The sequence below is a fragment of the Cloeon dipterum genome, chromosome X (genome assembly GCF_949628265.1).
Source record: "Cloeon dipterum chromosome X, ieCloDipt1.1, whole genome shotgun sequence".
Classification (NCBI taxonomy): Eukaryota; Metazoa; Arthropoda; class Insecta; order Ephemeroptera; family Baetidae; genus Cloeon; species Cloeon dipterum.
This window is the reverse complement of record NC_088790.1, coordinates 19757985-19782696: the sequence shown is the minus strand read 5'-3', so window position 1 is coordinate 19782696 and position 24712 is coordinate 19757985. Positions and strand designations below refer to the sequence as shown.

Genomic DNA, 24712 nt, shown 5'->3' with positions numbered 1-24712 from the left:
TTCAGAGCTGATAATTTTTTTGGTTGAGAGTTATCACTTGTTAATTGGGCGATAACGCGTCAGGCGTTGCGAAATTCGGATGACCGTTTGTCCATTCATCTCCAACTGTTCTTCCACCACGTGAGAACATTGAAACTTAAATACGAGATATTTTCCTCCTCGTGGTTGTGATAAAGCATAATATAATGATCAATAATTATCATAACAGTCAAGCCCATTACTCCAAACCTGAACCAAGAACATCAACCTAAATTGGTTTATTTTGGTGATTAAAACAATTCCATGCAACAGAAACGAGATTTTGCTCTTTGGTAACCTCTTATGCAGGAGCTACTGTGTTTGTTATTTTAGACATGAACAAACCTACTATGTATATATTGACATATTATCAAACATTAAAAAATTCAATGCAAGAAAGATACAAAATGTGAAGGTGGCTTTTTATATTTAGAAAACAAATAATTACAGAGCAAGTTTAAGCGTAGCCTCTAAATCTATTATTCCAAAAATAAAAGATAAGATTCTCGCATATTTGTTATTCTGCGTACTTTCTGTCTCAGCAAATCAATAATCCGTCTCTAGCCTCTATGACAGGTGTGATAATCTCGAATGAGTAGTTAGCTGGCATAGTTAGCTAAATGCAAAAAACAATAATCGCCGCCTCCACCGCAAAAGAGAAGAAGAGCGAGATATCTCCATAAACCATAATTATTCAGTTGGCGTTATGCAAAAAGAACAGATTACTGCACGAGTGGAAATTTCCTGTTTGCATCACCGTGATATGACACTTGTCCAGCAACTTTTTGCTCATTACAATATTTAATCAAACATACTAGAAAGAAGATAACGTAAAGACGATCAAATTGAATCAAAGCACGGCGTTATTTATACCGGCGTTTTTCGCGAGAGGAAATCATGATGGCCGGTAAGCGAGTGCTTGTGCTCTTACACACATAAAATTAATCGCAGACCAAGGCCACGGTCACGTCAATGCTAATGAAATTAAGCCGTTCCACTCGCTTACATTCGAAATTTGTTAAGACCAGGCTAACTGGCAATTAATGAAGACCTAACATTCTTTTTTCAGCGCCGCGCCCAATCAACTTGACACATCGCCATAAAAACTAGCAAATCCTTGAATTTTAACTAATTTGCGAGTGACTCATTTTTTCGAAAACAAATCACCCGAATTTATTTGCTCAAACAATTATTACAGAATCAGCATCTATAGCAGTGTTTGATGATATCGGAAAATATTAATGTATCACTCCAATTTGAAAAAATAATAGTTTAGTTGAAAATGAGATCTCTAGAATAAATCCAAAGTCAGCACTTTTAATGTTCTTGTTGGCCTTAAATGCTAACCATAATTCTATTTGTTTTCCATTACAATTGTTGCTGCTTGTAAACAATTCAATCTCAACGTTAACTTGCTACCGACTTTATTTTGTTTTGTTTTGTGCCTGCAGGTTTTTTTTCAATTTGATCTACGTACGACATAAATTGTTTTTCTCTAAGGAAAGGAGTGCATTAATTTTTAATCAAAATACTTTTATCACGTGAACCTTTTTAAATCCCTGAGCAGCACTATATATCTTCCGAAGTTTTTTTTTACATTTTAGAGATTTTTATATCAGACAAAAGATTTGTAAAAGAAGAGTGCGGTTAATTTACTCACTGGACTCTTCAAGGTGGAACATCGTTTGAGAAAGCAGCCTGCAGTCCGGATCTGACAATTTCGGCACGGGAAATAGGACCGAGTGAGTTTTGTGCGCGTGTGTCCCGAGGCGGGACGGACAACGACTGGCGATCGCCGGCGATTACCAGCCCAACAACGACGCCCCGCATCATCAATGGTGCGATGACGTTTTCAATCATTAGATGAGTTGAGTTGACACGGCACGCGAGCCCTTTGGGTTTGCATTATTTGCGAACGACCCTTCTCTCGTCCAAACTGCCGGAGGTAATTTGCTCTCTAGTGGTTATTGATAGCACAAGCTAATAGAAAAATTGCCGGACTTTCGCAGCTGTCGCATCCCAATGTCAAATTTTATTCACCACTAAAGAAAAACGATTGCAAATTTTTTCACAGTATTTATAGTTGAAGCTAGATTTTTCTTTTAAATGAGTGCATTGACCGCAATGTTCAAAAGAATTCTTAAAATAGATCTTCAGCTGAACATATTTATTTTGTTCTCGAGATAAGGAGTTGAATATTAAATATTGACAGATCTTCGTCTCGTAACTTTTCATCAATCTCTATATTGCGTCCGCTTTTGTTTTTACAATGTGCGATGTTCCAGTCCAGAATTTTAGATTTTAAATAGACACAATATTAAATTAAGCATTTTCCCCAAGTAATATGAACTAAAATAGACGAACCTGAGGTCAAAATTAATTGTCACAGATGTATCGTGCAAATTATATTTTTATAAACATCATCTCATTCTTTTCAAAGTGGAATACGAAGATTATGTATGTGATACTGTGACGTCGTCTTTTACCCCCGTAAAATTTGTTATCCTTTCTCATTTTATTATAGCATTTTTATTATCGGTGAACCGCTTTGCATAAAAATTCAATGTTAAGTTCCGAGCTTAAAGAAATATTTAAATAAGATTTATTATCATTATTTCCTAATAGTGAATTTCTGAATCATTCCAGTTGGAATATAGAGCCAATCTGGTTGGTGATAAAAACCTTCATTTCTCGAGTGTTTTGATTGTGAGCAGATGTAACAAACAATCACAAACAACATAAAAATCACTTGTGTTTCACAGACGTGACATTCCACCAGGTTTGCCTTCATTCATCTATCTTATCTTGCAGAGAATTTTCCCAATCTTATTCAAAGATATTATAACTAAAGACAACTTTCCGATGCCATTAGCGCACTGTTTGCATTTTGACAGTAATTATTTTTCCATGAGTGTCAAAACTTAAACCGATTCGTTGATAATTAATTGCGCATTTCATGCGGCGTCATGATAAGTTAGTTCGTTAGGGCTGTGAGTTTGAGCCTGTGTTAAATGTATAAACTTCTATTTTGTGGGTTAAAATAGGTTTTTTGCCAAATTATTCCGCGATATGTAGTTGTGGTTTGAGGAGAATCATTTAGAGACTTGGCAGATATTATTTAAGAATCATTTTTTTACTTAAGCTTCTCAAATACAAAAATGGAATGCGAAAAATTGAAAATGTGTTAAAATATTAAAAATAGACAATATAATACAATAATTTCAATTTGAAATTTAAAGTATAGAATATGGATTTTGAGCGCTGCACTAATTTTACTAAAGGATGAATACCTAGCAATATTCTAAGAAAAAATTAAATGACACGCACCCTCGTATCGTAGCTGTTATAGGCTTTTAAAAATCAATCATCTGCGAGTGTATGTATATAATTCATTATTTTTATCTGTTTTAGAAACTTGCCATTTTTGCGGGGAGGAACCTGAAGATTTTTTTTAATTAATATTTAACTTAACTGCTTTCTTTAAATTTCACGACATACATGTGCCCTTTACCCATTTTAAGTCCGTTGGTTCATTGAATATGCTAACACAGCTGTTGACCGATCCGACGAGACTATAATTAGGCATGTAGTTAGTTTTAAATGAATTACACTCGCGCGTAAATAACTCTTGTCGGTAAACAGCCGAATGAGACAAGGACCCTTTCAACGCGGCGTTCGCACCGCATAAAAATGCAAATTTAGACCATCTAGCGTTGGTCCGTTCGTCAAAGTGCACGTGGATGCAAGACTACGTGCTGTTTTCCGAGCAAAAAAACCTTGGCCACGCTTTTCATTTTGCGCCGACGACCACGCATTGAATTAAAACTGCCTGCGTTGCACGACACGTAATGAATTGGCAGCCGACGGCGTCAATTTTCCTTCCCTCTGATCTGCTCTCCACATATATCCGCGCTCATGCACGTATATGAAATCAAAAAGCCGATCGAGAGAAACACATTGACCGAAGCCTTGCTCTGTTTCATTATCATCTCGTTTTCTATCTCTCGCTGCTGCGCCCGTTCGATCTGCATTTCAAATGACAGCTTTCGAGATATTGCACGTGCTCTTTTCTTTTGCCAATCTTCATTTGCGTCAATTCCAATGATCGAATGAGAGATCGATCAATAATCCAGGCAGTCGAACGTACGAACAGTCATGATTATATACGGAAGACGTTAAGTCTTTTACATGCAGTGGAATAATTGAGTCGTCGCAAAACTTCAAGGCGTCGAGTTTTGCCATTAGTTTTTAGTGGAAATTAAAAATATACTTCATAAAAAGGATGAGGCGTTGGACTTTTTTCAAATCACTCCGTTGATTCGGCAAATGAATAACAGTGAGTCAATAGAACCATATTTGATTCCGTTTAAAACCACCCGAATCATCTTTTTAAATAAACGGAAACAAAAAACGCTTGAATAATTAGTTTAAAAATTGTCTGCCAAGCATTATGAATTTTCATTAACATTTTTTCACCATTAACAGTCGTTGAAAGATTAGTTGTTGCTCTTATAGCTCTGGTAACGAGAGGTAGAACCAATATAGTCGATGAACTGATTATTTATTTATATGATGATTTTTTACGAAACTGCATTTAGAGTTTAAAAAATGGCAAACGGGATTACAGTCTTTTTAGTTATCCATTTCGTAATCGTTATAGTCTTTGGGAGCACTAGTAAAATCTATATTTTGTAATTAAATATCATTGTTTTAAAGTATTAAGATCGAATAAATACTAGCTAAAAAGTAGGGGAGTTTCTTACAATTAGAACTCTCGATTTACAGGAAAAAAACACGATTGAAGTTTTTGGGGTTACAACATTACAAGGGAACGCGAATCTAAAAATTTTAGAAATAATTTTATTCATATCAGAATATATTTGTCTGGATAAAACCAGCATTAAAATCAATAAAACGCCCATTTTTTTTCTTAAAGCACACTCTATTGGCACATTTATTTGTGCTGATATCGCTTTCCGCTAAATCTAACACACGCCGGATTACAGGAATCGTGTCGTGTTTGGGATTGCCAAAGAAATATCAGACGTGAAATAGGAAAAGCTTTATCAATTAAGCGGCGAATGGTGAGCAAGTTTATCGGGTCGTAAAATGAGATTTACGAGGCAAGTCGCGGTGGCAATCCGAGATGCGCAGCATTTTGCAACGATTCACGCAGAATCCGAGAGGTGGGCCATATGTTTGTGTGTAAGTTAAGCAAGCTGTGCGTTTAAAAATTAATATCAATTCTAAAACAGGTTCGAAAGAAATTTGCCCTCGCGCCCCTTCTGTGATATCATCTACGCAGAACATAATACAACTCGGTCGTGTGTGGTGTGTTTCACAAGCGCGCGCGCGCGACTTATGCAAATTCAGGCCATCTCTGGGCGGGATCACGGTCTACGATATAAAGCCGTTTCGCATCGAATTATGTGTGCAATAATAACATAATTATATGCGTGTGCATATAAATAATTGGGCGCGCACTTTCCAGCGGATCGCTTTTAGCGCGCCCAAATGTGATATAATAATTTGGTCGTTCACGTGCAGGGGACACCACGGCAGAAAACCAGTTCATAAATTTCGGCTCGCCGCATTATAATTCATAAACGGATGCTTTTAGCGTTGGGGGCCCCACGCTGCAGTTCTAAATCAGTTTCTCGCAAAAAATATTAGCCATTTTAGCATGTTTACAACTCTAATCCTTTTAGAGGGGATCCGGCAATACGAAACATTCCATTTCCAGGTCAAATTCCTTGAGAAACATCTTGTACTAAATCTTAATCATTTGTTGGTTCTAAAATGCGTGCCTTTTTAAAGAAATAATATATTACACTGAATTTTAACCGGTTTTTTGTCCAATATTTCTTTAATTTATATTGATCTATTCGGGAATCGAGCAGTCTTTTACAAATTTAAGACTATGAGAAAAATAGACTCACCGTATATTCTTTAAATAATTATTTCAAAACTCAACAATGGTTCAAGCTTTCTCTGACAGTATTTATATTTTAATTTTTCAGTTGAGATTCATGTTTCAAATCTTCCCTTCAATAAGGTTAAAGCCTTCATGTATTAGATTAGCTGGAATAAGCAGGGCAAGGCCTTTTTAACTACTGTTTTTACGTGTCGCTATTTTCTTACAAGCCATTCTAGCACTGAGTGAAGAATTGGTTTATCATGCTTGCCGTTTGATATTTTTTCTGGCAAAACATATTCGGAACAACAATTTTTTGGGTATTCCATGCCATGAACTACTTTTTTGGGCAGTCCAATTTCAGGTAAAATATAGGAAACCCCGAGAAAGTGGCTGTCTGCAAAGCGGAAACGTGTGATAAATTTTTGTTTATATTAAGCCCTCCACCCTGATTATATAAATCCGCATAAAGTTGTTTATATTTAAAATGAACACATATTATCTTCTTACATTCGTCCCGATTGTTATATTAATCCGGTCACTCTTAAGTCAAGGCAGTTCACAGGTATAGAATAAAAATAGACCGAATTACCCAAGTCTCTCTATATATAATGCAATCTTTCCACGAGTGTGTCAGACAGTTCTAGTTCAATGCAAAACGCAGCGGTCTATTGTTCAGCGTCTGCTGTAGGTGTTGATTTTTTGTTATGCAAAATCGGCGTGTGCGGTTAAAAGAGTGCGGCACGCCGTGCGTCGCACAGAGAAAGTCATCATCCACGAATCTCGCCCTCGGGTGCACTCTAATCGGGTTACGCAACTCGACTGACAGTCCACAGGCGCGAGGGACGACCTGGCGGTGCACGCTTTGTTTATAGTAGTTATGCAAAGAGAGAACGTGTCACGAGTCGGACAAGATTGCAGTCCTAATTACTGCACTAGGACCATTAGTTCCAGGTTGGAGGGCAATGCGGAAACATGGTCAACTGATTTGAGACGCTGCAAAAATAATTAACTCTTTCGAAAAGGATGGGAAAATGTGAAACATCTAGTTTTATGGCACTCGCATAATGCATAATCTATTCAAAGTGCTCGCTTTTAAATTTGACGATTTTCGGGACTATATATATATATATATATATATATATATTTATATATATATATATATTATGGTGAATATCCCCAAGAAAACTCCCATTGGGCTGTCGCTAACACCTCATTAAAAATATTTTAATAAGTTCAAAACTATCAAATCATCAATCGAGTGTCTGGATTGCAATAAATTGAATAAATATGCGAGTCATGTTTTTGTGTTGATCCTCTCCTCAGCGAATAAAGTGTATTGAAATTACGATAGTTGATACTCACGGACATTTCTTTTTTATTAAAACTATATTTTAATTATTTTGGGAATTGTTGTTTCCATCTTAGACCCCTAGATGACCCACGTCACATAGTTGCACAAAAATTATGTAGTGTAAAACACGGATAGAAAATTTTTTGGAAATCAATCTTAACGTCAAAACGCAAAAAATGAAAAAAGAGAATTGCAAAATTTTGCTAGCCAATATTTTTGCTCTAGCAAATGTTTAAGCCATACCAGCCATACATTTTTAATATTTTTTTTTTACTTTATGAGAAATTTTACGTTCCAAAGTGTTTAAAAAGACACAAAAATTGACGGAGACCGATGTAGCTGAAGATTTGAACAACATGAAAAATTCTAGTTATCTCTGCTGTTGTTTGGTCATTTACCTTTATTGAAGATTTTAAAGAAAGAAAATTAGTAAATTAACTGCACCTGTTGTGTAGGCGGAGCCTGGGATAGTAAAGCATGTTATAGACGACTGGAGGATAAAGTGATATTTCGGTGAGAGAGTGCGTGATCACCACATATTGTTAAAAATCCGCTTTTGCTAGAGCAGACAGTATAGAAAATTACATTGCTTCTTTACTTTTTGACGCTGCTTTTATAGTAAAATCATGGCATCATAATAAGAAAAAATTGTAGCTTTTGACCTCTGGTGCTCTCACATACGCCAACTCCGCGATTTCCGCCCTTGAAAATCAATTTTTTCGGCCAAAGATATTACCTATCAAAAAACTTTCATTTTTCTATCGTTCGTGCTTGCTGGCCGACCATGAACACTATATATTGAATGTAATTTTTTTAAACAAAGTGGCAGATTCATAATTTAAGAAGAACAGCGGCAGTTTTACTTTCGATTCCCCTTGTTCACAAAAGGCTGTCCGCCCAAAGCGTCGCGGCTGCTCACCGCACAATAACACACCGCGAGTGAGATTAACACTCGACGAAACCCACGCGACCTGTGCAAAAAGCATAACATTGCAATTCATTACGAGGCGTCAAAAACAAGCCTTCCACGAACGAGTGGGAAAAGGACGAATACAGTATAATTAAATCGTCTGAAGTTAATTGAAAGCGCGGGTGTTTTGTATTCTTCCTCGTCGCGATAAGCAAATTAAAAACTTCTGTTCCGCAGGAAGCCAAGGAGACACGAATAAGCCTTTGTTCTTTGAATCAAACGCGACGAGATCCGAGGCAATGAAATGCCAATCATTTCAGAAACAAATTGACCTATATAAGCCCACTTTTATTACAACAATATGAATGTATTAGAAAATACTTTCCATGTATCAGAGGCTGTGACAACTGCTCCAACGTGTGTGTCATCTGCGTGCAGCGCATTATAATATCCGACGTTTTTCTCACCACAGGCAAATTATTGGGTCAAAGTCACGGCACCAAAAGCGTTTAATATACAAATACAACACACGTAATTACCTCAGTCGGTCGGATTAAATATATGAACAATTGCCGCTCAAACCTTAGTTTGGAGGACTCGAGCGAGCGGAACAGATCCTCAAAAAACGATCCACAAAAAGGGAGCGGCGTCTTCACAATCGAGTCATTTCGCCACCTTTGTGGCCTATGGGAAAAGCAGATTGCAATCTCGGAGACAAACTCAACAATGCAACATACATAAGTTTTGAATGCTTTAGTAATGGAGACTTTATCAGGTAATTGCAGGATGTTTGCTGCGGTTCGAAATGCGCAACAAATAATATATTGTATTGCTAATAGAGTTCTTCCTCTTCCATAATTTCACGCAAACTTCACTCACGTACAATAAAAATGTTTTTAAAATTACGCATCAGAATTTGTTTTAAAAATATTTGTTAAACAGTGATTCATTCACAATTTTATTATTGTGACGTGACCAGTAATTACCAGTGTTGAAAAATGCGACTTAACTACGCATCAATATTATGAGAGTTCAAAACTTATAAATTTTATGAGAATGATTAGACAATTTTGGCAAAAAATATAAAAAAATTTTAATTTCAAAAATATGATTCGTTATATTACATTTCTTGATAATGTTTGCAGCAATCTACAAATATTTTCCAAGTCCACAGCAAATTTGGAAATATGTAATCCTACTAAAATAACATTGATTTTTTCGTCTGAACGAAATACATCCTTGTTCGCAATAAATGCAGCTAAGAGTTTTAGGTTCGATTCAAAATCAAAGTCATCAATTAGATCCTACAAAAAATATCAATGACTTATTTTAATTTACACATAGTGACGTCGGAGCAGTTTCTCATTAACGGCAAGTAATATTTCAAATAATTTCAGAAGGGATGCATGGCAAGCTTACCCTTTTAAATGCACATCACATTGCAGTTTGTTTCGCAAAACAAAACATTTTTAACGAAAAAATGTAAGGTGATATTATGTTACTAAAAATATTTTCGGAATCAAACTGTACTCAAAAGTAAAGAAAATTTACCTTCAAAAATCCATTCAATGCATTCCATTCACGGTCTAAATCGACACTGACTCTGCTTTCGGATGGCCAAAATTTTCCTGCACCGCGGCACACCCAATTCTGGCTGCGCACAACACTTAATTCGCAAACGGGAAGGGTCTAGAATGCGCCACGCGCGCAGCTTGTTTTTCGATGCATCTCAGGCTGCAAATTTGTTTACAGCGAAGTATCATAAAAGAGCGAGCAGGTCTCTTCGCCAGCGTGACTTTCGGTTTCGGTTTTCCTTGTTCGCCTCGGTTTGTTTACTACGCCGAGACAAATAATTCTCCGCGTTCCCTTGAGAAAAAGTGAACACAAATGCACGCAGAGCGAGTAAAATCATTTTTCTGCGCGTAAACTGCATGAATGAGCCATAAAAGCGCTTTTATTTTCACGCAATTCTTCGTGCGTCGCTTCGAATCACTATCACCTCACCGCGCTTTGTAAAACGCGCCTGCATTATATTTTTATTGTTAGTCCCTGAGCGTAATAACCAGATAGACGCATTTAATAAGAAATTATTGATGTCGGGGTTGTTAAATTTAAAACGGTGTATGTAATTTTTGTGCTCTCTTACTTTAAAGCGAATTGCGAATTGATACAGGACAAAAACTAATCTGAATTATTGACTGCAATAAGTAGATGATCATATTGTTAGTTTAAATAATCATTCAACAATGTTAAACAATCAAATTAGGACCAAGTAACAGTTAAAACAGTTAAATTTCAGAATTTGAAAATTTCCCAAAAAATAAAACATGGTTCCCAATAAGGAGAGTGCTTCAAATTTTCCTTTATTCATTAAGTCGGAATATTTACAATGATTTTTGAATAGTAGCATGTAAACGTTTGAGCCGATTTTCTCGCAAATTTAAACGGCAACCTGGGACACTTAGAGCTCTTTCCCATTTTTCAGAGCATGTATTATTTAACGTAAAGGTTGGTATGATCGTCTTAAAAATGCCGGAATAACGAATCGAATTCATTACTGGAATAACACAAAACAACCATGTTGAGAGAGTCTTAAATTCATATTCTCAAAAGCACTTCAAAGAAGCAAAGAAGTTTGATAAAAATCACAGAAATTTTTTCAAACAAATTCAAAGCACGGGGAGGAGAAAATATTTCCAAAATTTAGCCATCATTAGGCAACGATTCATATTTATAAGCGCCCGATAACATCGCGTACTCATTGTTGCATTGGGGCAGTACACGCTCGATTCTCTGAAGGACCATCGTTGCCCCCGCACCAGGGTCTATTCCTTGAAATGCTAGATATTTTCCGCGTGAAATTAGTTCACGCATACTGCCAAAAGTATATAAAGAGTGATTTTGCACGCCACTCCAACACATGCAAAATGCGGTATCAGTTGTCAATTTCAAATCAGCCTCTCGTGAATAAATGCCACCTGTAGAGCTCAGGTCTGCTTTAGAAGCAATTTAAAAAATATAATATATTAAGTCATCATCATCATTAACGTGGACTAGGACTAATTATTCTTTTGGTAATTCAACTTGCCATTTCAACTCTGATGGACAACGTTGTGGTGAATATTTTACCAAAGCAGAAAATGAAAGGATTTGGGTGTTACCTTTTACAACCTAAAGAGACGTATGTTGCAATGACAAAATTCATCGCTCCCTTTCACCCCTTTCCAATGCATGATCCACGTGATAACTAAATCACTACGGTATTTGCCTTAAAAATACCATGATGACAGCAAAAGGGATAATGATGTTTGGTATAATTTTGAAGAGTCTCCTGTCGAAACGTCGAAAGGCAATTTTATTTGCCTTCCGAGACTCACAGTGCGGAAATCAGTCTAAATGTATTGACACCTTTCTCCTGACCGAGACGGGCGGTTTTTATACGTGTGTGTATGCGCGCAGAAAAGTCATAAAGCAAAGTCGACAACGAGGCGTAGCAAATCAAAATCAAGGTGTTGCTTGTTGACCAGGATCAAGATAAAAATAGCGCGGCTGTTGCCGTCAGAACGCGACATTATGTGTCTCTTTCACTCACTGATTCTTTGAGGCGATCGAAAAAGTTTTTGGAATCTCCATATGCATGCACCAACTTACTGCACAACTCAGGGTCGTGTTCGCCAGTGGCATTCCAGCAATCCTGATCCATGGCGGATTTTCTAAATGATTCATCCAAAGAGCGACCGATGTACACTGGTCAACGATTGAACTTTAACTGAGCTTCTGACCAATTAATACATAATTGTTATTTTAATATCGTTTAAAAATATGTTATCAATATTGTAAAATTAGTTTCACCGCAATTAAGAAAATGCACTTAAAAGTAATGAAGGGTTTAAAGGAGGAAGTCGCGTTCAGGCAACAACGTTTTGAGAGAGCGAAAAAACCGTGATTTATCCTTTGGTGGCGACCTTAGCCCTCATTACGGGGCACCCAATCAAAACACAAACGATTTTCCGCTCACCCGCGCCATATCCTTGCTCCTTTTTTATTATATCATCATCAGCAGGCTTAATTCCGAGCCGCTGGAAAAAAGAAAAGATAAATTTGTTGGGCGCTGAGTGACCTTTCCTCTCATTTACGATCGCATGTGTGTGCGTGTGAGCAAAAAAATAATCTAATGCCGCATTTTCGGCCAGATGACCAAGGCCATTCATTATGAAGTGACTCAGGCGCACGTGTGTGTCGGGATAAATTTCAATAAAAAAAACGAAACAAAAGCGAAGGCGTGTGCTCCTTAAAAGGACAAAATCTCGACCTCTCTGCTGAAAATGATGAATCCTGACTGAAATGGGTCAAAATAGACTACAACAAAAACTAGTTTCTATTGCCTTTCGAGAGAGCTGCAAATAAATTAGGAAAACGTTTCCAAACAGAAATGTTTCCTAATGCTGGACTTTTCTGTAAATTGAGCCACTATATAGCCGCCAAAAGCTAGGTTATCAGTGCGAAAGTCCTTATTCTCCGATTCTCTTACTCTCTCGGCAGAAGGTGATGCGGCCAATTTAGAGATCCCGCTGCGGTCCATTATTAAGGCTTTTGAACTCTCTCGGGCACGACTATATTCAGAAATCCTTGGCTTGCGAGTGTGTGTGTGTGTGCCACTGCAATTTGATTAATAACGACTTTGGCTGAGCTCTGCTCGCCGCTAGGATTTTTCACGTACGGTTCCAGCAGCCTCCAAGAGAGTCCGCGCAGACGCTGCGTTTATTATATTTGTATCCGCGAAGGTTTCCATCACACGCCGTTTAGTGTTGCACATATAACTTTTCTAGCTGGCAAGGTGAGGTAGGCCTCAAATTAGAGCGCAGCCAATGATCTTGGACGATTATCAACTCACACACACACACACACTGCGTAGATTTTTATAAACGGGGGCAATTTCCCGTCAATGTTGTGACAAATTCCATCCTGCAGGATATTGATTACGCACGGCCACTTCACAGCCTTCCAATTAAAACTTTTTTGACCTAGCAGAATCGGCTTTATATACCAATTAGACAGACATGTTACATCCGCTCTGATCAGATTTTTTTGCTTCAGGTAAATGATAATTTTAAAAATTTTAAAGATATAAATAAAAATATAAAAAATAGGTTCTGTAAGATAGTCCACGCAAAAAGCAAACTTTTCTTGCGAGTGACTTTTGAGACATGGCACTATTAGTCCTGTGGGCGTCCTGCTTTACAAACAAAAATGTTGAAGTATTTGCCACAGTACACATTTAAAATCACTTGAAATTTTGCAGAGTTCTCCAATTTTGAAATTCAAAAAACACCGCTGTTTTTTTCTGAAGAAACCTGACAATTTTTTTCACTTTTTCCTAATATTACAAAAAATTTATTAATCTAGAAGTAGACATCATTAGTCATTTTCCCAGTACATTGTAAAACCAGAGGCGATTAAATTGATATTGCAAATTTAATTTTTTAGTTATCTAGTTTGCTAAAAATGTGCTTTTTTTGGTTTGAAGTAAAATGCTCCAACGAGCAAAAGTTCATTTTTCGGAAAATGCGTTGTTGCGCGAATTCAGCTTGTCTCTATAAAAATTCTGTGTGTTTTTCACGCTTCAAATAAGTTATTGGATTTTATGCAAGACAAAACGAGGCAATTTTACAGACGAGAGACGCAAGATCTTGTGTTTTGAATAATGCAAAGGAGTCAAATTGAGTGTAATCTAGAGCGAGGAGGAAGTGCAACAACCGTTTGCAAATCGCACTTGATCGCCGTCGGAAGAAATGTGCGCAGCCAACAATAATATGTGTATAGCATGCAAGGCCACAACATAATATTTCATTCCCATTGTGCGCTCTCTCAGCTCAATTTCATTTGTTGTGTGTTTCGCGCTCGGCATCAGCACACGACTGCCTGCGTACAATCTTTTGAACTTGAAACAAGGTGTGACATTGTGGCGGAACTGCCTCCGTTTACATTATTTTCGCCTGCTAAACACATGCACGAGCGCGAGCGCGGAGAATTATATTTGTGTGTGCGGCCGAGAGATGCCTTAAGCGCGATAATCGAGGTGAGCTAATTCTACATTCGGCTTTGACGCGCGTTTTACTGTCAACACCAATAAATTTTGTAGAACAAGCACCATTTGCGCTTTCTTCGCCCGGCGACATTTTTTATTATTTGGTTTTGTTCATTTAATTAAAATTAATGTTCGTTTTTCAGCACCCGCATCGCGTTCATAAATTTTGAGAGGCAGCAAGTGAAAAATGCGAGGTTGCTTTTTAATTGATTTTGCCCATTCAGGGTTAACTCTGAAAATAACTGCTTTCTTACTCAATGACTCAAACGGCTAATTTAATTCATTTTTGTGTACGAGATTTGTGAAAGCTGCAATAACTCAGTGTCTCCTCAGCCCAACTGGGATATTTATACATAATGTGCGCTATGAGGAAATTAAGGAAATTAGTCTCGACCGCGGAAGTTGACTTTCATAGGTAATTAAAGTTAACATTTAGAAGGTATTACATTGTTGTAAAATTGTTAAACGCCACGAGACAAGATTGGCGAGAATGTCAACGTTTTTTTTAATTCCAAAGCAACCACAAGTCAGCTGTTGCATAATATTATTTGGTTCTCGAGTGTTTTAGACACGAACTGCTAAGTCAAGAATGGCAGGAGCAGGACAACAGGTCTGATTTCGAAGGCTCAAAAGCATGCAATAACTGTGAAGCACAATAATTACTAGCTTATCTAGCGTTTCGATGATAAAAACAAGCACTTCTTAAAAATAAATTTATTATTTGGTCAACGATTAAAATGATCGTTGCAATAAGCTGATAAAATATTTTGGTTGACAGAGAAAGTTAATTTATCTATCCTTTATTTGTTTATACTTTTGGTGCATGCTTTGCACGCAATGGTATACATGGATATAATAAGATAAATTATGAAATTTTGAGCAATTTTCCCATTTTGACAATAGTTTCTCAATTTTTTTTTCTCAGGTTTTTTCTGAGCAACCAGAAATTATTTTATTTCTATAGCGCTGAAATAGCTGTATTTCTGCAACACTTCTCTCTTTCTCACAATAGATTAAAAATTTATTGAAACAATTTTTTTTTTAAACAGCAGTATTTTTTTTAAATATTATGTATATTTCAAAGGATTGAGTTTGTGACAAATATAGTCATTACTAGTTCTAATATCATTACCTCTTGTTTCAACTATATTTAAAACTCACCTCAAAACAGATCTTTTACATTATTTTTAATGACAAAAACTGACTTTTTGATCGAGAAAACGACTTAACTCACAAGTCCGTGTACACGGATAAACCCATATCTTCATAATGGTTGCAACATAGAGGTATATTTTAACTTGTGTAACACAGAATTCTGGCTCTCGATAGGGATTTTTCACAAGCAGCTCAATTCGATGCTGTCATTCAGGTTGCATGATGGTAATTAAACCGACCGCGTTGGAAAGAAAATACCTCTGCTCCTACGTACGTGTGTGTTCCAATAATTCTGCTCTTTTCCATTAAAACATTCTGCTGTATCCAGCGTTTATCTCTCTCGCGGAGACTGGTTTGTCTCGCTATTGCATAATAGTCGACTCTCTCACCGCCGGGTATTAAATTCGCTCGATGAACTCGTTGCCCCGGCCGCCGCAGCCGCCAGCTGATGATGATTATCGGCCGCTATCCTAATTAAATGTTATCGGCCGCACACAGAAATTCGGCGACTTGCCTCACATTGTTTTTCCCCCGGCGCCGAATGCACTTTGATCTGCAAGAGGAAGCCGACGCAAAATATTAATCGCTTCGCGCGCAGTCTTTAGCAATTTTCGCCGCCTCGTCTGGCTGGGGCAGGGATCGAGCAGCAGGTGTGCTCAGATGCTGGTTTTGAATCAGGAGCAAATAAGAAAGTGTTTTTTTTCTCAGTCGTCCAAAGCACCTTTCCAGCACCACTGGTTATTTTAGCTCTTGTGTTGCAATTTCAGATTATATATGTGAATGAACAATTTCTTGACGTGTTTGTACTTTGTACTCATTCCAATGTGCTGCTGAGACAGTTCAACAAGGGAAAATTACGTGCAAGATATTTTGAAGAGCTCTTACGGAGGTCACACCTCTTTTCACTTTTTATTTAATCTTATTAAAGATCACCAGATAATATGGAGCAAATGTAAAGCTTCGATGGAAAATTGCAAGCAATATATAAGAAATTAGATTTATACCTTTTTGATAAAATATTAACGCATTTTTACAATTCACAGAAACCCGAAAACCTTATTAAATTTAAAAAATACTAATCTTTTTCTTTCCTGAAATAAAATTTCTTTTGCAAAATGCTAAAATAAATTATGAGCAGAGAACATTATTCCCTTATTATATAAAAATTGCATTCAAATAACGATTTTTTAGTAACGAATCATCAGTAACAACAAACTTTTCCCTATACTTTAAATAGCTAATAGCTTTCCAATTAGTCTTTATTTAAATTAAACTCGTTTGTGCTGTAAGTAAAATCAGTGCGTTTTATTTGATTTAAAGTCTCTGTAAGCCTTTATACATTTAAAAATTTACCTTACGTTTCAGGTTAAAAATTTAATTTTGATAAAACTAAAATCAAGGTTAGAAACTGACCTTTGTTTTTTCAAATGCAAAAGTTCTCAAGAACTTTTAATCAACTGCCGATCAAGTCCCAAAAATCCCGTAAATCATATTCTTTTCCTAGAATCCTTAAAACGTAACAGTTGGCTGCTCTAAATGGAATTTTGAGCCGAATTTTCCGCTAAATAAGCACGAAATTGGCTGGCGCTTTAGCATTTTAATTAAGAGCCATTAAATGTGTGCTCGCGGTTATTGGCGCCGAGGCAGTATAATAAAATATATGTATGTGTATGTGTATTATTGTGGGAGCCGGAGTAGCCAGCGGTCATGATCACGTACAACCGTGACACCAAGTCTAAACTTTTATTATTCCGGGGGACTATAGCTGGGCTGCGAGCTGAGCAGCGGCGGCAATAAAGCGACTTTGCCTGCAATTTGCGCGTTTCAAGGCAAAAAATCTGACATTCGAATTTACGGCTGCGCCCGACAAACCTGCCGCATGCATCATTATTTTCTCTTTTTATATAAGCACACAAAAACCCGCAGATAAGTGAAAATAATACAGCAGCTTGCAGTTTCTTCCGCGGCCTTGACTTTGCAACGATTTATCCGGCGTCTGCAATCACTAGCGACTCTTTAGACACGCTCCACTGAATCTCCGCAGCCACGACTCAATTGAAAAAGTACACACCGAGTGTTTGAACAGCACAGGTGTGATCGTTGCAATTCAAAAGCATTACCGGCATCAACGCCTCGTGTTCGTCGACGGACGCGGACTCATTAGTCATTTCTGCGCGTCTGGGTTGTGTAAATTGCACATCTTTGACTGGGAGTTTGACGAGTGGGAAAATTTCACACTGACACTGCCGACTTCGCGTAATGCGCTTAATTGCATGCGGCTTCTTTTGAGGAAGAAAATTCGAGATTTGGAGGCCAAAATTTTGTTACGGAAGAAGATTTTTATAAATGTTTAATGTCATTGTTTCATTCATTTCAATATAATGCTCAATTGAGTATGATTAGCACTGTTTTGTTTCAAGAGAAGAATAAACAAATAAAAATTAAGGGGAATTTAAACCGTACAAAAAATATTATTGAAAGATGCTTTTCAAGGGCTGATGTCAAAAAAGTAACATTTTCCAAATCAAAAAGGGAAATTAATTTTTTATGGTTTAACTTGAATTATCAAAATTAAGTAACATATTTTTGCCATTCAAGACACCCTTTTCACTCAGTTATTTAAATAATTAATCCTTTTTAGGGCCTCTGATATAAAAGCTGAAGTAGCGGGTTGAACGAGTTCTTTTGTGAATTCCAAGCTGATAAAAATCCTAAAAATATCTTACCAATTTTATAGATAATATCATTAATATCGACTACATTAACTGCCCACTTCACTGGGGCGCGGTGTTGAAGAGTCTCTCTAACGATTTTTACATTAATAAGCAAAGATATTGTCAGGCAAAAACACTGTTCAATGTGTTTGATCAGATAAGTGATCAGCCCGACCACAACTAAAATGTCTTTTAGACGCAGAAATTGTGGAGAACGCGATATCAACAGAAACATTGTTTTGTTCTTTCTCAGTTCCACAAGAATTTAATTTGTATTTAAAAAAAGATGTAATCTCATTGCTTATATAGAGTTTATAGTGAAACTCTTTTTTCACTATACAGTTTGTTGTTTTTGTTTCGTTCACTACAAGTCTATAATTCGTAGCATGCGCTGCTTTAATTATTTTATAATCACTAGATATTTTTACTCTCTCCTGAGTTCAACCAATTTGCCTCCAAAATTACTATTATTTTTTTTTTAAATACACAAAAGTGCAATTATTAAGAAAAAAATCCCTTTCCAGTTTGAGTAACAATTATATTCGAAGGCTGGTAATATGCACCTGCTCTCTGTGTGAGCCAAATTTTTAACTCATGCTCATGCAAGAACATGAGGTGCAATAAAACGATCGAACACACAAATTGCAACAAATTTGCCTCGTTATTCAGCAGATTTTCGCAGAAATGAAACTATGCCCATCAGTGTAAACAAAAATGCTAACTTCATCAACAACAACTTTCATGAGCACTTTATTTATTCTTTTTCGTATCTTAATTGAGCTTATCTAGAAAATCATTAGGTTATTTCAAAGTAATTAGCGGCATGACTTGTACAATTATCAATGTTACGTAATCATCGACTTAAACAAAAGAACAAAAATTGCACTAATTGTTAAGATTTCTTTTTAAATCTTTAGTTTAGTTGAGATAGCCACATAGGCCAAATACTTGTGGCGTGTAGCTTTCATTAAATAATCAAATTAACTGTAATTACATTATATCAAGTATAAATAAATATTAAAAAATGTAGCATAGTATGATGTAAATCAACGAAGGTGAATCCCAATTAATTCAAAGTTAAATTATATTGAATTTATATGCTGATGAGTAAAAGTAATTAATAAATTATAACACTTATCACGTTTTAATTTTAAAAAATGTCCAGATCATTGACTCACGATTTGCTTGTTCGCTTGGGTGGTGCAGATGGTGTTGATGGTGGTGGTGGCTGTTGTGCTCGTGAAGGATGCACTCCACCCCTAAAGTACAGTTCAACATGTCGCGTCGAGAGCCCGCGAGGGTTGCCAATAGTGAGAAAAGTCCAATGCGACTCACGAGTTGGTCGGAAAAGCTCGGCTCACATTCTGTGGCTTGATTTGGCGGAGAAACTCACGAAAAGCGGTGACGAGGTGAAAGGCAACAGTGATCTGAACCAGCCAACGAGTCAGTGCATACTGCTAGGTGCAGACACAGACACTCGGCCCCAGCTGAGTGTGTGTGCTAAAGTTCGCCAGGAGAAGGAGAACCCTTTTTGCCCACTGGCTTCGACAGCGAAGCCTCTCATCAAATATACGCAAGTACGCATTAATCAATTTTTTATCACCAAATCATGACCATGCTAAATTAATTTCATTCGAAACATTTGATTTAAAATGTTTGGGAGCTGTAGGCTTTTGATGTTATTGCCTCGCTCGTTTTGAGGAAATTTATAAAGCTTCGCTGTAAATTAGATCATGATTATTTACGCTAGAACACTTAGTAAATAATTGTATATAATAAGGTTATGTGAACATTACATTTAAATAACCCTCCCCCCCCACACAATTTGTTATTTCGAATGAATAATTTTCAGCGTTTTGTTTTCGCAATTTAAGCATTTAAATTTAATTTATTTAACATAAAATAAATTATTTAAATGACGTTAAAATAAACTTAACAAAATTTTAAATTACTTTTTGTTTACCTTTTTGAGTAATTAAATTTAAATATACATTTTTAAGTTTGAAGACTTAACAGAAAATGTAAAGTAGCTCGCACTGTGTGGCCCGATTCAAAATGTGCGTCATTCATAAAGCGCACGTGGGAAAATATATCTTGAGATCAGGTGAATACGTTGTACAAAAAACGACACAATTCCAATCAATTCATCAAATCTCGACAGACGTGTTAAATCTTTGTTTGGACTATATGCCTTTGATTATCTCAAGATAAAAGCGTTAAGATAAGTCTCCGAACGATGACTTGAATAAAATTGAGGCAATCATTCTAAATCCCCTCTTAAGAAATCACGACTGAGGAAATTATGACAGGCAAACAAATAAACGCATTTTGAAAATTCAGATTTCCCAACGAGATCGAATTCACTTAAGTAAATGGTCAATTAAGCCAGGCGGGCGCAAATAACTTTCCATTTCATTCGCTATATTTATTCAACGATCAGCGGGAGACCCGAGTTATATTGATCGTTCTGCCCATTTTTATTGGCACTTAGGCAGAAAGCGATCTTCTATACAGCGGATTTGCACTCGAAGATTAGGCGTATTTAGGCCAGCAATGCCCGCGGCTTTGAAAGTCGCTCTGTCGGCGAATTTGAAACGCGAATAGAAGCCAAAAACAGAGACGAACCAAACAGCCGCCATCAAATGGATAAAAAATTCTATTTAATTATCCGCTTCAACCGTTTCTCGCTATTCAACACTTTCTAGAGCTAGAGTTTGGGATCTTTCTTGTGCGTTGAGAGAGATTTGATTTTAATTTCACACGAGGAGAGATATTTTGCACGACCAAGCCAATAAAAATGAAATGGTCGACATGTTTTTATTAGGTTTTTTTTGTAATGTGGTTATCTATATTTTTTAAAAAAAATTACCATGCAATTTTTAAAGAGATCAATTTACATAAAATTCTATAATCTTTATATTTAAAAAATGCTTTTTTTAAAAATACAAAGAAATATCAGATTTTGATGACACAAACCAAACTGATATTTTTCTGCTTGATATTTTTGCTGGTATTTCACACAGAAAGCCGTGAAAAACTTCTAGAAGGTATTTTTATCGCCTCCTTTTTTAATTACTAGCTTTGGAAAACACTTCTCTCATAGGTGTAATATCGACAGCGCACATACATATATATTCATAGTATTACGTGTGCGTTATGCCATTCATTACGCTTGATAGACAGCCAAATTGCCGTTCACTCGAGCCGCCTTTGTAGCATGCATTTGAGTGCGTTCCGCGGCCCAGTTGCAAAATTGTAATTTGGAGATAATGATGTGATTATTATTTCGGGGTGACCTTTCGGGTCGCAATTAAAAAGGCCGAAGCCTCGCTAAGTTAACACTTTTTCACCTTTTGCAGCCGTATTTTGGCCTGGTGGAGCCTTGAAACGCGGATTTGCTCCAGACGGTGTAGTTTTGCGCGAAAATCCCCGTGGGGGAAAGGAGAATAATTGAATTAGAGTAAGTAAACAACGCAGGGTGTGTGCGATTGTGTTTGAAAGCTCAGGCCGCGCCAAAATATGGATCAAGGAGACAGACGGCCAACGATGAACCATATCGGATCTTAATCTGATCTACGATGTGTCCTCGCAAATAATGTTCTGCGCAGCTCACCTTTTAAACGTCCGTATGCGATTATCTCTCGCAATCAAATTCAATGCTAATCTGTGAGTTCCGAGAAAATAGATGTGCGTATTTGGTTTAAGTCTCAATTAATAGACTTCGGAACAAGGTTTCAGACAAAAAATTATTGCATTAAGCATTCGGAACTAAAACTAAACTTCATCCATATTTTTGTACTTTTCTTGTCAATTGTATAACAAGATTAGGTACATTTTCTTCACTCTCTTTACTTTGTTAAAATTTTTCCTGCATTACAGTTGTCGCTGAAACAACCTAACTCAATCAGAAAAACTAAGCATCCCATAAAAAAAGCTTTACCACCAGTAAAATTGTGTTTTCTCATTGTTTATGAGGGCAAAAAATTTAAATTCACACTTGTTTAAAATCAGACTTTTTGCAACATAGAGTCTGACACGGAAAAAAGATCTTATTATTACACTGTTGTAACTCTTGAATCTCAAATTAAAAGATTTTTTAAATAAAAAAGAAAAACAAATTACTCCTTAAAATTCTCGCACTGGGTTCTCTCGTGGGTTTGGATCAGCAGAACTTAACCCGCAAAACTATATCAACCAGCCGATAAAAACGACTGAAAAAGAGAGCTAAGAAATATGCATGAAACCATGAAAATCGCGCCCAACCTTTGCAACCACTCCCCCTTGCAAAAATATACAAGCCCTTTGAAATTCCGAAGCAAATTGCAAGGTGCTTTTCATGATGAAAGTCGTTATTTTTCTTTTATCTCGTTGCGTAAACACGATCAGTTTTAAGTGCCTTTTCTGATGCAAATATTAAAGATTCTGATTTATAGAAGATTTTTCTTTTGTGAAACATTTGACCTCAAATATATCACCAAACGGCGCTAAAAGAAAGCGCGAAAATTTATTTCTGAACAGCCTTGCTCTGTCCGAATTCGACTACTTTGAATTACGAGCGTTATTAAGCGGCGCTTGATCGTTTTTCTCTTGCGCCGCCACTTATGCTAATTTCCTTTCTAAACGGAATAGAACTCAGCGTGAAATCGATACAATTATTCTTTTTTTGAATTTGCAGGTCAAGTACTACTAGCGTGTTGTGTGAGAGAGCAGAGTGCACATTAATAATAATGAGATGGCATCTGCCTATAGTATTCAACACAAGGCATATTTATATTTGAGTGAGTTGTGCCGACACACAATATATTGTAATCGATCGGCGTGAGTTGAGAGATTTTAGCCGGCGGATGACAGAAGAGCGGCCTTCTAACAAATACATAAATACACAAGAGCATCAGGTGGTTCGCTTGCTTTGCTTTCTTTCTTGTTGCAAGTGTGATATTTGCCAAGCCACGCGTGTATTCTTAAAAAAACCGCAAATACAAATAAGACGTATTCAAGATAACGTGACGTGTGTAACTGGCGAAAATTGCGTGGCTGTTAAAATATAAATTTGATTTATTTTTGTGCGTTATTGGACTTTTCAGTACCGAAGCTAATTTGCCAACAATTGTTTAACCAATCATACAATCCATTTCGCTCCATGAATCAAGAAATGAATATTTCATGAGGAGACTTCGTCATTTGACGCAGTCAAGCAAATATTTTATTGAATAAATTTTGTGTTAAAAAGTTATTACTTTGGATAATTTTTTTGCTCTTTTATCCCTGTCCGAGGACCGGGAAGGGCGCGCACTGCACTAGCACGAATGCTGAAACCAGGGTCTTAATAACACCGCGAACGGATAACATGGGTGCTCCAGGCCGCACGCAGGGACCCAGCCCACTGAAGGGCCAATTTAATTTAAATAATTTTCTCTTTTATTCAAACATCGCACGCCATATAGGGATCATATGAAAGTAAAAATATTAAAAATGCAAAAGTATAAAATTAAAAAAAAATGTTTTTAAGATTTCGACTCTCCCGCAGCGGGAGCAACGATGTCATTATTTGTTGACGTGAAGTACCATGCAAGATGTCACCCTTAAATCAAAATATTTTCTCGCTATCTTTCCTATATATTATCTTTTTACAGTGACACATTTTTTTGAAATTGCAGAAAATTATTCTTTACTTACCAATTTCATATAAAGCAGAGCCATTGTTGTGGAGGTAGCGCAGATACTTGATCTGGGGCTCGTTTTGGTGTTCCTTGAGCGGCACTATCACCCACCTGACGATTTCCATCGGAGAGTGGTCATCCAACGCGTGCTGTTCGGCGACCACCGCGGTAAACACTGCATTGATAGAGCGCCGCGCCGACGGCGTTTACACCCGTCATTATCAACGAGAGCAGGTGACATCACATACACGCTCGCATAGCTCATTCCGGCCGAGGGCAGATAAAAGTATCGAAAACTTACTCAAAATAGCTGGACTCATGTGTTATGCAAAAAAGCGGCACACCCCCAAAGGCGCAGCAATCAGCGATGGTTATATTTCATTATTTCGAGCTCTATTGTTATTTTATAACGTCAGCGCCGGCGGGTGACATTGAAGAGTGTATTCAAAGGAGGTTGTCACGCAGCTGAAAAAACGTCAATTACGCCGTGTTCGCACGTGAGCCGTGCGAAACAACTATTAATTCGGCGGAAAGTGACGGACAAGACTGACAAACAGTTTCTTTACGTCTTTAGTTACGTATACGCGTTATAAAGGCAAACGTGATTTTTATTTCTTTTCCTTTTCTTATGCAGGATGTAAGAAGCAAATAAACACACGGCTATTCATCGTCACTTGAATTTAAATCAAAATATTGACGATCGTTAAGTAAATGGTATGAGGAAATAATTTTTTAAAATGTGGAAGCTAACCGGACCAGGAAAATCATCCAAGTATTAAATTGTGTCACATACATTGATGTGGCTTGTGTTGCATTTGCGTTTCTGTTAGCATCAGCCATCGCACCATATTTAGGCCAATAAATTTTTACTGCTCATCTGCCACGTAAATTTTTACCAT

At 36.9% G+C, this 24712-nt stretch overlaps 1 protein-coding gene across 6 annotated transcripts in view; it reads right to left on the bottom strand.

The window, feature by feature from the left end:
* The window catches only part of LOC135947379 (uncharacterized), a 36977-nt gene extending 12990 nt beyond the window's left edge, over window positions 1-23987 (bottom strand). For 2 of the 6 annotated variants that reach the window (XM_065496214.1, XM_065496215.1), the window contains exon 1: window positions 19332-19587. In XM_065496214.1, the coding sequence (XP_065352286.1) occupies window positions 19332-19431 (100 nt within the window). In that variant the 5' untranslated portion in view covers window positions 19432-19587. Of the gene's footprint in view, window positions 1-1678; window positions 1811-9747; window positions 9791-19331; window positions 19588-23829 lie in introns of those variants that run through there. The other 4 variants (XM_065496217.1, XM_065496218.1, XM_065496212.1 and 1 more) reach the window with 3 other exon arrangements.
* Between the last annotated feature and the right edge of the window lie 725 nt (window positions 23988-24712).